General features: G+C 40.2%; 1 protein-coding gene across 1 annotated transcript in view; it reads left to right on the top strand.

Annotated features, from left to right (window-relative positions):
- The window catches only part of cmah (cytidine monophospho-N-acetylneuraminic acid hydroxylase), a 121,444-nt gene extending 108,066 nt beyond the window's left edge, over positions 1–13,378 (top strand). Inside the window, exons 9-15 of the mRNA XM_061222395.1 lie at positions 1,495–1,632; positions 2,961–3,096; positions 4,367–4,510; positions 5,613–5,787; positions 11,002–11,115; positions 11,230–11,345; positions 12,569–13,378. Of these exons, the coding sequence (XP_061078379.1) occupies positions 1,495–1,632; positions 2,961–3,096; positions 4,367–4,510; positions 5,613–5,787; positions 11,002–11,115; positions 11,230–11,345; positions 12,569–12,695 (950 nt within the window). The 3' untranslated portion in view covers positions 12,696–13,378. The remainder of the gene's footprint in view (positions 1–1,494; positions 1,633–2,960; positions 3,097–4,366; positions 4,511–5,612; positions 5,788–11,001; positions 11,116–11,229; positions 11,346–12,568) is intronic.
- The last annotated feature ends 617 nt before the right edge of the window (positions 13,379–13,995 follow it).

A 13,995-nucleotide genomic window follows, 5' to 3' on the forward strand; every position in this document is an offset into this window, starting at 1 on the left:
TTTGCTCCCATTTCTGTCACTTTCTGTGCCATTTTTTCCTTGTTTCCCCATTTCGATGCGTTTTCTGTGTTCTCACTCTGTTTTCCCTTTCTCCCCATTACGTGTGTCCGCCCTCTACACCATATATGTATTTCCTTCCTGACAATCGTCTCTCCTGTGTCTTGTTGTCTTTTGTTAGTGTGGCTTTTAAGCCTGCCTGTGTCTGCTGTGTTACTTTGCTAGTTCACTTTGTTTCTTGCTATGTCTGATGCCCTTAGGTCTAGCTTCTCTGTCGTGGTTACCTGCCGGTTTTCTTTTGCCGTGCTAGGTTGTTTTCAGTCCAGCCACTTTCCTGCTCCTCTGCCCTATGCCGGATCCCAGCCTCGCTCATCCTGGACCTCCTTCTCTGTTCCGAACTATTCTCCAGCCCCCGTTTTCTGGCTCCCGGGTTTCAACCTCTGCCTATCCACCTAAGTTCGCCTGCCTGGTCCTTGGTACGCTGTTCGCTCCAGCTGGGTGGATGATACAGTGCCGATTTTTCTTTCTTTCTTTAGACTCCATTTGCTATCATTTAGGATGAAAAACATGGTGGTCGATGGTGGGAATTGTAGGCGAAAGTTTTGTCTATAGCCAAAGGATGCATCTTTGGATTTAATTAATTTACCTATTGATAGTTTATGACCGGTCACTCTTCAATTATTTGTAAATTCACATAACGGTGACGACATTAGCTAACCAACTGAACAGTCTTACTGTTTTCTCTCCGGCTCATCCAGCTTTAGTTCACAACCATTCCGTCTGCAGATGACAAATTGACAAATGGTTGGCATTTATATAGCACTTGATCCAAAGCGCTGTACAATTGATGCTTCTCATCCACCCACTCACACACACACTCACACATTAACAGCGATTGGCTGCCATACAAGGCACCAACCAGCTCGTCAGGAGAAATTGGGGGTTTGGGGACACTGCGACACACCCACGGTGGGATCGACCGGCAACTCTGCTTGTTCTGTACCCATTACCAGACTTGTGACACTCAACCATCTGTCTATTCTGAATTTACAATTATATGGCTTTTCCCATGCTGATGGGAAAGTGATTTTGCATGCTTGTTACCACATTTTTATACTCTAGTGAAACGAATATCGTTCATTTAGTCCAAAATTAACTAAATTAAGTTAAATGTATTGCGGGTTTCATTTTATTGACAATAATTGCTAGGGGTACCAATAATTTTGACACCTATGGTTTTCATAAAAAATAATTATTCATTTTTCTCATTATGGAGTAATTATACTGAGTAATTAATTGTCTTGAAAATAAAGTTACCTTTTTTTCTGTCTTATGCTTTCTTCTGATAATATACATACACTAATTATAATCATAAAACCATACATCAGATGTACCAAATGTACCAATGTGCACTAATTATGGGACTGTAAACTACTGTGTTGTTTTATAAATGCTTTTCTTGTTTTTATACTAACAATTCATATCATGAAAACATAGGTCACAGGATCCTGAACACGGTGGACTGCACACAGCCAAATGGAGGGCATTTGCCAACCAATGTGGACATCATGATGAGTGACTTTGCGGGAGGCGCCTCTGGGTTTCCCATGACTTTTACTGGAGGAAAATACACTGGTCAGCTTCACTTTAAATCACTTTTATCTTGCATTTACACTGCATTTCACTGCATAGCAAACTCTACATCTGATGAAATGCACTCCTTTACTCAGCTGCTCAGTCTGCTGAATAATCAAGACCAATACTTATCAAAACTACACCACCACCTAATCCATGCAAAACACACTACTACTACTACTACACACTAAGCAAATAATAAATAAAAAGGGTGCGTTCATAAATTCACTTTGAAAATGCTCTGATTTAAAGGTCAGAGAGCGCACTGAAATAAGTAAATTTTCGAACGGTCAGTTAATCGTGTTAACGTTAACGTCGACGTTAGCTAGCTTTCTGTTGCTAGCGTTAGTGATGTTGACAGTGGATTACGTTAACTAACGTTGCCATTTATTATCTTTTAAAATTAGTTCAAATAGACGTTAATGAATCCGATGTATAAACATGCTTATTACCAGTTTTGTTATATGCAGATACAATAATACTGCCTAGAGTACCAAACAAGCAACAAGGTACACTTCCTCCGCCAATTTTAGATTGGAATATTCAGACGCTTAAACTGCCTTTTGACATAGTGCTCTGACACTGTGCTCTGAATTTTTGAATGGGGACGCTTATTGAGCCAGGCTAGAGACTTTATATTTGTAAATGAAAAAAATAATTGTAAAAGTAAAAAAAAAGGAAAAAGCATTTGAAAAAAAGGTTAAAACTGAAAAATAATAACTTAACGTATTTAAAATTATTTAGTATTCACTTCTGAATTTTCTTTGTTTCTTACAATGTTTTTTTTTTTTTTTACGCTCGATCAAGTCAATGTTTTTTTTTTTGACCAAAGTTTGTCTCTCGACTTGCGTGGAGGGCAGTGTTTAGAGGCGCGCCTGCCTTTGAGTGACAGCATAAACATTGTAAACACATGACAAAGACTGAAAATGAAAATCTGATTTTTGATCAAAGAAAATTCAAAAGTGAGTACATCATAATTTAAAACACGATGTTTTCAAACAATCTAATATTTTTTGGTTTACCAAGTTCTTATTTTTCAGTTTCAACCTTTCAACTATTTCAACAACTTTTTTTTTTTTTCATTTACAAATATAAAGTCTCTAATCGACCAGGGAGCACGCCGGGTGAGTTCCGGTGCTCTCCGAGTGGATGTACGAATGCACCCGAATTATAGGACAAAGCACAAGATACTGTAACCATAACTTAGTTGCTACTGGGCAATTACACCGTCTTTTATTTGAAGCAAGTTAATCATTTGGTCCTATCTGTGCTGGCTGGCTGTCCCTACATGTGTTTTATGTAGAATCTGTGTGAAATTCCTCTAATAGAAAAATGGAAGGAGGATTTCATAAAGAACGAAAGGAAGAAGCTTCTTCATTACAAAACGCAGTTGGTGAAGACTTTACAGCCCAAGATCTACTGCCCTTTTGCCGGCTACTTTGTGGAAGCTCATCCCTCAGACAGGTATTTTAAAGTGCAGTCTACTGCTGATATCTTGGCCTGATCGCTATTGAAATTATTATTATTATTATTTTTTTTAATCTTGCTTACATAAAGCTTAAATAGAGTTTTACAATCTGCTCTGTCACATCCTCTCAAAAATTAATGTGAAAATAACTAAGGTTATATGCCATGACAAACTTTCAGAACTATCCAAGTGGTCCTTGGGCAAAATGTGGCCCACTATTGATGTTCAGCTTTAGAAAAAAGACTACACACGAATGATGCATCTCACTCAAACACAGTTTCATATTTAGTGCATGGCTGATATACGTACATAATTCTTTTTAAATCAAGAAGACAGGAATACTTATAGAACCCTAATGGAAATTTAACATACTGAATGCACATTGAGATTAAATTACTATGATTACATTTTAAAATATGAAAAATTATTTTAGAAGAATCCTAATATTTTAAATATATTGCAGTATTATATTCCATCTCTATAATGGAAGTCATAAACAAACACACACACACACACACACAGGTCAAAAGGCACCAACTGTGAATTGTCATTGTAGGGGAGAGGAAATTATTTTTGACAGAAATGGCTTATGGTATGTTTGAATGTTGTGAGCTAGCTATTGAGATATTTTATATCCCAGCATAGAAATAGCTAGTTCTGTCAATTGGGTGAAATTTCACCTGAGAAAATGAAATGGAATAGGTAGCTAGACACCATTAAGCACTTTGCTGATGCTAGCTGGCCAACTAATCTGCTATGTCATTTTCAACATTTACCACATACAGCCAAGTTCAATAAATCTAAATAATCATTCTGCCAAGCACCCTTCAGTTAGAAAAACAGGAGAGCTTGCATCAGTTGATAACATTCTGGCAAGCAATAGTGAGTTTAACAACCTTTAGTAAAACCTGTTAGTTCTGTTTCCAGTTAATTTACAATTTATTGCTGTATTTATTGCTGTCTGGCCAATCTCTTCTCGCCCCTCTCATTAACAAGGCATTTTTGCCTGGTAGGGTCTAGAGTACCTAATAAAGTGGTCAGGGATTGTATATTGTGCTAGCTGTAAGTGTTGAAGCATACAAAAAACTAGTATAGACTAGACACTGGCCCTCCAGGACTTGAGATTTCAAATCTGTGGTGTATATGGATTAGAAGCCCAAGGTGAATTTTCCTGCTCTAAAATGAATGCGTGGAACTGAATCAGTAAATAGTTTTGATCACGCATCCTTGTGGTGATGTTTCTAATACTGTCTTACCTTCACAAAGTTACATAAAGGACACAAATCTGAAAAACTGTGCTGAAGACCTCAATGCACTCATCTCGAAGCAAGCTGACAATATCACCACCTGGACCCCCAAACCCGGTGCAACTTTGGACCTGGGCCTGACCTTGAGAGACCCCTCTGACAGGTGTGTTATGTCATTCATTTTATTTCAGGTAATCAGTTGTTTCATGAAAATAATTAGATTTCATTATTTTCAGAATTCAGCCGTTTCAACTGGTATTCCATGGAGGGTACAATTTTGCATGAATTTGTACACAGTTGCAATGAGCTGACAATAAGAACATAAGCTGTTACAGTACAGTATACGAGCTGTTCCGGGATTGAGATTCTGGGATTACTATTATTAGCATATTAATTAGTCTCGATGCAAACCACAATATCAGGTTTGTGTTACTGTAGCCTGCTATGCTACGTGTGCTACAAGCTATTTTACTTGTGTAAGATCTATAATTGGCTATGGGGCTCGGCAAAAAATAACACAAAAATAACACTTAAAAGGACATTTCATCAATAGTAGAGGTCGACTTTGATGACAGCGAGGTAGGCTGTCCCAATTCTCTCAATTCCCCTTGTCCTCTCCTTTCAGCCACTCCGTAACTCAGTCCTTTGCACCACATACTTCCAGGGTAGTAGGGGAGTGGCCATGGGGTAGTGGAGTAAAAGAGGTGGTAGTGAAAAGTAATGTAACACACCAACAGTCTTCTTGGTCCCATATTGTGGAAAATGACATTTCCCTTGCTATGTGGATTTGAAGGAGCTGAAGGTGTTATAAAAACAACAGACAAAAGTATCAAAACAGTCAACAGTCCCCAAATAAATCCACACACTCTGTATGAAGAAAATGTGCATTTAAATGACTTCCATGAAGTTATGACATCATAACGATACACTTATTTTCTTCGGCATGGCCCACCTTGTAGCCAGAACAAATCAAAGTGCTCAGCACAGACTTCAGTTAGTTGGAGCCAGCCAGCCAATCAGAACAGAGGTTCATTGACGTCAATGAGTCTTAAAGACACAGTCACTAAAACAGCCTGTTTGTTGTAAACAGCTTGTATAGATCTAAAGACAGGCGCTGGAGAATGGACATTTAAAACGAGACAAAGATCGTTTTTGGTACTTCAAACCAGACAAACGCCTTCTTATGGATATCAGGAACTAAAATAAAACACTGGAAAATGCCCAATATGGGACCTGTAACGACCACATGATCTTTCTCTTGTCAGGGGAGCTATTACCAACCCCCCGCCTGGCACCCAGGTCATGAAGAACAGCTGGAATTTTGATCAGTATGTGGATGAGCTCAATTCTGCTATTGATGACGAGATATTCAAGCACAAAGGCTGGGTTCAGTTTTACTACACCTGGGCCGGATTGACGGGCTACGATCTTGTTGTGCAGGTAAGTTCCTAGTTCGATTATTTAGAGAAAAAAAAGCTTTCTTTTTTTCACCACAATTTGCAATTTTTGCAGTTGATCTCATTAATGTATCATTGATCGTCAAATATTTGCATTAAAAGTTTCAATGTATAAATGAGAATTCATAGGCGATACCGTAATTTCAAATGTTTGCATGAAAATGAGAGGTGGGCTGATACCACCTGAAGCATACTCGTACTGGGCATCGGCAAATTACTTTGTTTCAGATACCACGGTCGATACTGTTATGACATACGCATAATTTTTTCATATTTTTTATTGTGCTGTGTGGCGTCATAATTTCAGCTATTTTCTTGTTAGATAGGGAAGTAAAGAGGATGTTTTGTACTTCCGGTATACTGCTCCCTATTAAATATAGCGGCGAAAGCTAAATATAAGCAAACTACGTAGCATTGAAGTCCACAGTATGCGTTTCATGGTTTAAATACATAGCTGTATGCTTTTTTTTCCATTTTTTTTATTCCCCCCCAACTTTATTTTTAATAATAAAAATTTTTTTTATAATACAAAAACAAATATATATATATATATATATATATATATATATTGTGGTGCCTCGGGGTGGATCCTGAGGTGCCGAGGGTGGGCACAGCTAGAAACCAACACAGGAGATCGCAGATGTCAGAAAAAAATTTTTTCTGTGTTTTTTTTTTTCGGGGTATTGGGGATAGCGCCCCCCCTCAGGGCAAGGGTAGGGGAAAACGGGAGAAATAAAAGGGGCCGTTTAGGCAAAAAATAAACGAAGGTTCTTCCCAGACCGGGGTATTTTCCAGGGCTTCCTCCCTCCTCCCCTCTTCGGCCGCGTCAGGGCTGGCGGGAAACACAAAGACAGGGGGTAAATAGGAAGGGATTCTCTCTGGCTCACGTGACCGGCGTCCGTTCCAGGTCTTTGGTGTGGCCGTCCGTAAAGGTGGGGTCTCCTTCAGGGTCAGTATGGCAGGGCGTTGCAGGTCCTTCCTCTCTCTGCTTTCCACGCTCTCACACGCTCAGGAATGGCACCGACTGACCCTGGCTGCAGCCTCGACCGCGCCTTAAATCCCCTTCCCTGCTCATTAGGAAAAGAGGCTGCAGCTGAATCAGTGATTTTCCACTCTGCTCACCCACGTGTGCTGTCCGGGGTCCTGGACTGCAGGTAGAGGGATCTCTCTCCAAGGTGCTGATCTCCCGACCACCTCTTTAGGCAGATATACTCCTTCGCACACCTCTCCCAATGTGTGACGTCTGCGCGGTTGACCTGCACGGGCCCCTCCAGGGTTCTCCACCCACGTGGCGCAACATGCAGTAGCAGGGGTGCCACTATATATATATATATATATATATATACATTGGTAATTTGGACAGAGAGAGAGAGAGAAGGAAGAAAACAGTATGAAGCCTTTGAGGGGAGGGTAAAACAAAACAGAGTTACTAAAAGTAACAATAAATAAAAAAAGAATAATAATAAAAAAAGAATAATAATAAAAAAGAATAATAAAATGTGGAAAGAGTGACTTGTGTACACATATACTCGCAGACATAGCTGTATGCTGAATACGATGGGATTTCAATTCGTATAAAAGTTCTGTTCTGCTTTTCTCGCCGAGATAAAACTCTCCCATAATACTTTGCCATTCATAGCGACAAAATTTCCACAGTGACCAACCTAATGCCACCAACAGTGGTGTCTGTATTTAGACATCGTCTCGACTCCAAATACAGACTTAACCAACATGAATTTAACTTATATAATCATGTAATCAGTAGCCTATCAATGCCAACCTGCAACCGCTGTAAAGCGCAATTGGGAGAAAAACCCCATGGGTGCAAATGTTTTGGTACGTCCCATGAAACCGGCCAGCCGAGGATAGATAACGTCATCTTTGTTGTTGTGTTTGGTACACAAATCTGACCGTGCACTGGTAACTATACTATTTTTTAAAAAGTCATGAAAAGCTGCATGTCGATCATTTGCTGATGATACAGAGCCTTGTATTTTTTGTGGTTGCAGAACGATTTCATGCTTCATTTGCTTATATGAAGTTGTCGCTGCTGCCCTCTATGATGAAATGTGCTAGCGTAGCTTTTAGCAGTATACCGGAAATGCAATTCAGCGGGACATCCGCTTTACCTCCCCTTTGGGTGATACTTTTCTGCCACACTGGCACTGCTGCAGTTTGTCCCTCCTCCGCTTACTCCTCCATTGTCATTGTACATGAAGCCTGTCAAATTAGCAGCTGCATTTATATGCAGATGCTTGCTGGGGGTTGGAATGAGTTCACAAACTGCTCGTGCAAAAGTATTTTGCTCTCACTGAAGGTACGTGAACTGCGCTGAACTGCTGTGCGCTTATGCAAACTCTTTGCCTGTTCTATTGTGTTTATTTAAAATTAAATTATTGGCATATGCTCTTATCCAGAGCAAAGTACAGTTGATTAGACTAAGCACGAGACAATCCCCCCTGGAGCAATGCAGGGTTAAGGGCCTTGCTCAAGGGACCAACGGTGCAAATCTTATTGTGGCTACACCGGGAATCGAACCGCCGACTTTCTGGGCCCCAGTCATGTACCTTAACCACTACACTACAGGCCACCACATTTATGCTTTGCAAAGTTCTCTCTAAACTTTACTGTTATATAGACTGCACTGTTGTGCTGATGTCTTTGATTTAGGCTAGAAAGTTTGAGAATGTTGTAATTGGCAATAAATTAGCTGCCAGTATTTCAATGGACAATAGGTAAGATTTTTATGTTAAAAAAAACATTGTTACAAGACCATTGTAAATCCCTTCCTATCATTGAAAAAGGCTCACTGACATGGTGACTCACCCTCTGCCTGTGTTTATAGTCCTCAAAAAATTTTGGTTTCAAGATATACAGTTGACGGGCCGTCACTCTGTACCAAAACTTTGCACAGCTATAATTATAGTTATATACAATAATTCAAGCTCATTGGTTGAAAAATAGTTCTAATTGCCACAGCCAGACAAGTGATCACTTGTCTGGATTGCAATTTGGGCAGCTACACACTCGTTGGTTAGGTTAGTGAAAACTTCAAAATGACAAAAATATAAATAGTGTTGTGCAGCACAAGTCAACATTTCATGATGTCACCTGTTCGGCGAACATTTTCTTACGAGAACACTACGAAAAGACTGCAGGCTCTGTCACGTTTGTCACTGTCAACTTTCCGAAACAGTGCATGTTGCCGTTTGAGGGTGTTTGTTGCTGCAATTCCTCTCTTGACCGTTAGGAGAAATTTCCTATTGTTCCTTTAATTCAGTCACTATTTCTAGTGTAGGGGTCCTCGCACGGGCCGCCAAATAACGTAGGGATTTTACCCTCTACGAAACCGGGGCACCAGTTAATGTTATGTAGCAGTCTAACTGCGAAAAGTAATCACTCTCATAAAATTACTGTTATCAGAAATATCTAACCACAAATTTAGTATTTTAATGAATAATTAAAATAACCAATATTGATGATTAAACATACCGATAACCTGAAGGTTGGAAGTTCTTCGAAAGACTGCTTTAATCGGCTCTCATGTCTATGTGATTCCAAAACGGACACCGGGGTTAAATAAAATATATTTATTGAACAACGTACAAACACAGAACAGATAAACTAACGGGAATTAGTCGCGTGTCGCTTGAACAAAGGAAAGGTAAAAGAGGGAGTAGCTAGGTTGGGTAAGCTAGAGTTCTGGGTGTGTTAGTTATTGTTAGCTGTGAGAAGACTACTTGCGTAGTTTACTCTATATATGCTCAAAAGACGGCGAATCAATTCACGTACATATATAGCTAACAAAATACATTCCAATGATAAGACGGCACATATGGAAACACAGATTCACAAAATCAGTCAAGACTAAACTAAACACTGGCCTGAATGTTTGTTCTCTTACTGAGTCCATACGCACTGGATCCAAAAGACGTGCTGTCCTTATAGGAGCCGCGATGGTGCTGTGAATGCGTGTCCTGGAGAGATGCGCAGGCTGGGGTGTCTTAGCCGCGCGTTGTCGTCTGCTCCACTCGGTTGCTGGAAGGATGTTCGCTTGTCCTTTTTCCGGGTGGAAAAGTTTGTTGCTGTTGTTCGTTGGTGAGCTTTGAAGGAGTAAACTGATGTAGCGTTCCGCGTACACCAATTTCCACTCGCTACAGGCCACGAAGTTACCGCGAGGTAACTGGGTGTGTCCGTAGGCCTGGTAGTGCGCTGTGCAGCATTCAGCCTCTGTCCGAGTCTCGGAGCAGATGAGCTGAAGCGAATGGCCAAAAGGGGTGCGTCGAGGAAGGGTGGAAGAAGAGAAGGAAGAGAAAGCGGGGATTGGCTGAACCAAGCTAGGCGTCATGCGGGGTGGACGTCGCGGAATTGTCCTGTGGGAATGTGGAAGTTGTAGTTCATACACTAGTATCACCTTTGAAACATGCATATGGATAAATGGTAAATGGCTGGCATTTATATCGCGCCTTTATCCAAATGTCACCCATTAAAGTAGCCTAGGCTAATGAAGTGCACCATTAAAACGGCATTGCTTTTGCTACCACTCTCAAACCATTTTGCATCTTGAATAAATAGCCAAAGTTGACACACCTTTTCAAACTATATCTTAGTCCTCCCTCCTGATCCCCCCCCTTTCGATATCCCGATATCTGCCAAATGACTCAAATCTAAAATGTAAATGTGAATGGTGTGAATTGGACCAATAACTGCATAATGTCCCTGTGTTTGGAAGTCTGTGTTAGCTCACGATGGTCCGAACAGCACCTACTACTACAGTTTTGCACTCTTTCATGCAGGTTGAGCCACATAAGCCTGCCGGGGTCATACTCTCTCGTTAGCAATAGCTTCTCCACCACACTGTCACAGGGGAGTGCCATTACCATGTCACTGCATGCCGAAATGGATTGCTTATGTGACCCGTACCAAGTTGTTATGAAAATGGAAGGAATTAGACGTTACACATACCGAAAAACCAAAGTTGATCTGGAAGTAGCCTCATTTTTATTTATTCGCCATGAAAGTGGCACTGAACACGGTGAGTTTACAATAACTTAATAAGTAGCATACTGGAATCAGTAGCTACTTGGTCGGCTGATCCACTCCCATTTCCCATTTGCCTGCTGTTACAAACACAATTTTCAAACAGCATCTCAACTCCAGACAAATTAATCCATGAAATCCAATCCATTGCCTTTAGGTTATTGAAACAGACGATGATTTCAATCCTATCCCAAATGGATACAACTACTTTGTGGACTTCCTGGACCTCTCCTTCCCCAAAGAGAGACCAGAAAATCGTTCTTATGTGGAGGTAGGTCTGGCTGGAATGATAATCAACATTAATACCTTATCACCATTTTCTGCCAATTTGAGAGAATGTGCAGAGGTTAAAATGTTTTGGTGTTCTGCCTTGGACTACTTTCAGATTAAGAACAGAGTTGGTGTCATTCGTTATGTGGTGAAACATGGCTTGCTGTGGGACAACCTCTATATTGGCTTCCAGAACAGGCTCAGCAGAGAGCCAGATGTTTACCACCATCGGTAAACACCATTTCTTTTTCTTCCTGATTGTACCGTAGGAGGTGCATGTGAGTGTTTATTTGTATCATAAAACTTCACAAGATGAATGCATACAAGGAGAAGCACCTCATACCTACTGACAAATATGGAGGTGGGTCATTGATATTTTTGGAGACTGATTTTGCGGCCAGTGGTCCAGGGGCACAATTTAATTATCAATGAGACAAAGAATTCAACGAAGTATTGGGACATTCTGGCAGAAAATCTGGTTGTCTCCACTAGGAAGCTGAGGCTTGGTCATAGGTAGAGTGTCCAGCAGGACAAAGGCACATCAAAATGCACGCAGAAATGGTTAGGTGAAACCAACATCCATGTTCTGTTATCTGGAGACTGGCCATCTCTACCTCCAGACTTAAATCCCATCAAAAACCTGTGGTCTGGTCTTTAAGTGCAAGGATTTCAATGATTCTGAAAAGTTCTGCATAGAGGAATGGTAAAACATCCCTCCAAATGTGTTCTCTAACCTTATCACAAATGATAAGAAAAGACTCATGGCCATCATTTTTGTCATAGGTGTTTGCACAAAGTATTAAACCAGGAGTGGCAATAATTGTAAAACCTGTTTTTTGGGTTTATTTTATTTGAAAAACGTATCATTAATAAAGCACACTACTTTATACATGTTGTAAAATAAAGCTTACCTCAATAGCTGTATTATATTTTAGTTGACAGTATTTATTTTATTGCACATTTATCAAGGGTGCCAATAATTCTGGAGCCCACTGCATGTAGATATAGTACTGTGCAAAAGTCTTATGACCCTAGATTTTTTTACATTTGGTGTGTCAGTTGAAAATGGCAAATCTGAGTTATCATTCATTCTTTTTCCAAAAAATGTTCCAGATCCATTTTTCGTATTTCATTTTGATTTAACTTTGCACCTCTGAACTTGCCTGACAACACTCCAGTATGCTAAGGAACAATGGTAAATGCCGATATAAAGCAACCTGCTTTGGTTTAGTAGTAGTCGTGGTTATACTTGAATAGTAATGCCATAGTATTACTGGTGAAGTGAGAGATTCTTCATATCTGAAACTAAGGAATATGAACTTTCAAACTATGCAAACATATATATACATTTGTTCATTAATGCATTGCTTGCTCAACAGGTTCAGAATATGCTCATTCTTGAGAATAGATAACTTGTTTGCTTTGGCCTGAATTTCTGTTTTCCATAAATTCAGGTTCTGGAACCACTTCCAGTCAAATCTGCCTTTAACTGGTCCAGACTGGGACCTGTTCCTCCAGGAGGTGCCTGAAGAAAGGATGGATGAAGAGACTACAGGAAGCAGTGGTTGCAACTTATCTTAGATTACTTAAGATATCGCTCTTCATTATTCATAAAACTAAATTAACATTTACTGACAGGGACATACTGAAAATGTTCAGACCTTTGAAGGGAAAGTGCAATGCTTTTTAAATCCTTTTTGGAATATATTTTGTATGAAGCTCATGCACTGTTGCATGGAAAAGTGACCACATCATTGCAGCTACCATCGTTTTTGAGAAAATCTGCACTTTACTTTCCCCTACTCTAGCTTTATTTTCGAAATTGGATCATGACTGTATCTAATGTTATACGGGGTCTGTCTGTAGCCTAATGGGTAAGTGTCCCCTGCTTAGTCTGATCAACTGTAAGTCACTTTGGGTAAAAACCGTCAGCTAAATGACTGTACTGTAACTAATGTAATGTCGCAATACATGTTAATTTAAGTTAATAACCAATCTTTTTTTTTTCTCTTTGTTGGTTACATGTTGGTTAGATCTGATGTCGTTCGGCATAAAAACTTTCTTTCACTCAGGCTTGCTATCCATGAAGGACATTTTATGTCTTGTACTACTCTTGTTAAATGTAACTCTTTCAATTGTGTTTACATGGGGAAAAGTATGAAATTAATTTATATTATCTATATATGTTATCATGTCCTTGTCCCAAGCTGTACATCGGGAAAACTACTTTGTGAAAGACTCGTATTATTGAACATAAATTTGCATATGTCGATAAGATATTCACCTTTTTCAAGACATTTTATTGAACTCAATCATTCCCTTACTGATTTACAATGTGTTGCGATAGAGAAGGCTGTACAGCCTCGTCAGGGTGCTGATATCAATCAAAAGTTTCAATAACTGATAATAAATAATGTATATTTCGCATTTGTGTGTGCAAACCATTTATTTTCATGAAGTATATTTAGTTGTTGGTATTACGCACCAATCTACTCTTATTAAGCGGTTGAACGTGATGGTATATTTTTTTTTTCCTAGTTTGTAACAGGCGGCACGGATGGTGCAGTGGGTAGCACTGCCGCCTCACAGCAAGGAGGTCCTGGGTTCGAATCCCCGTCGGCCGGGGCCTCTCTGTGCGGAGTTTGCATGTTCTCCCCGTGTCTGCGTGGGTTTCCTCCGGGTACTCCGGTTTCCTCCCACAGTCCAAAGACATGCAGGTTAGGCTGATTGGAGAGTCTAAATTGCCCGTAGGTATGAGTGTGTGAGTGTGTGAGTGAATGGTGCGTGTGCCCTGTGATGGACTGGCGACCCGTCCAGGGTGTATTCCTGCCTTTCGCCCAATGTATGCTGGGATAGGCTCCAGCCCCCCTGCGACCCTGTT

The sequence above is a fragment of the Conger conger genome, chromosome 15 (assembly GCF_963514075.1).
Source record: "Conger conger chromosome 15, fConCon1.1, whole genome shotgun sequence".
Taxonomy (NCBI): domain Eukaryota; kingdom Metazoa; phylum Chordata; class Actinopteri; order Anguilliformes; family Congridae; genus Conger; species Conger conger.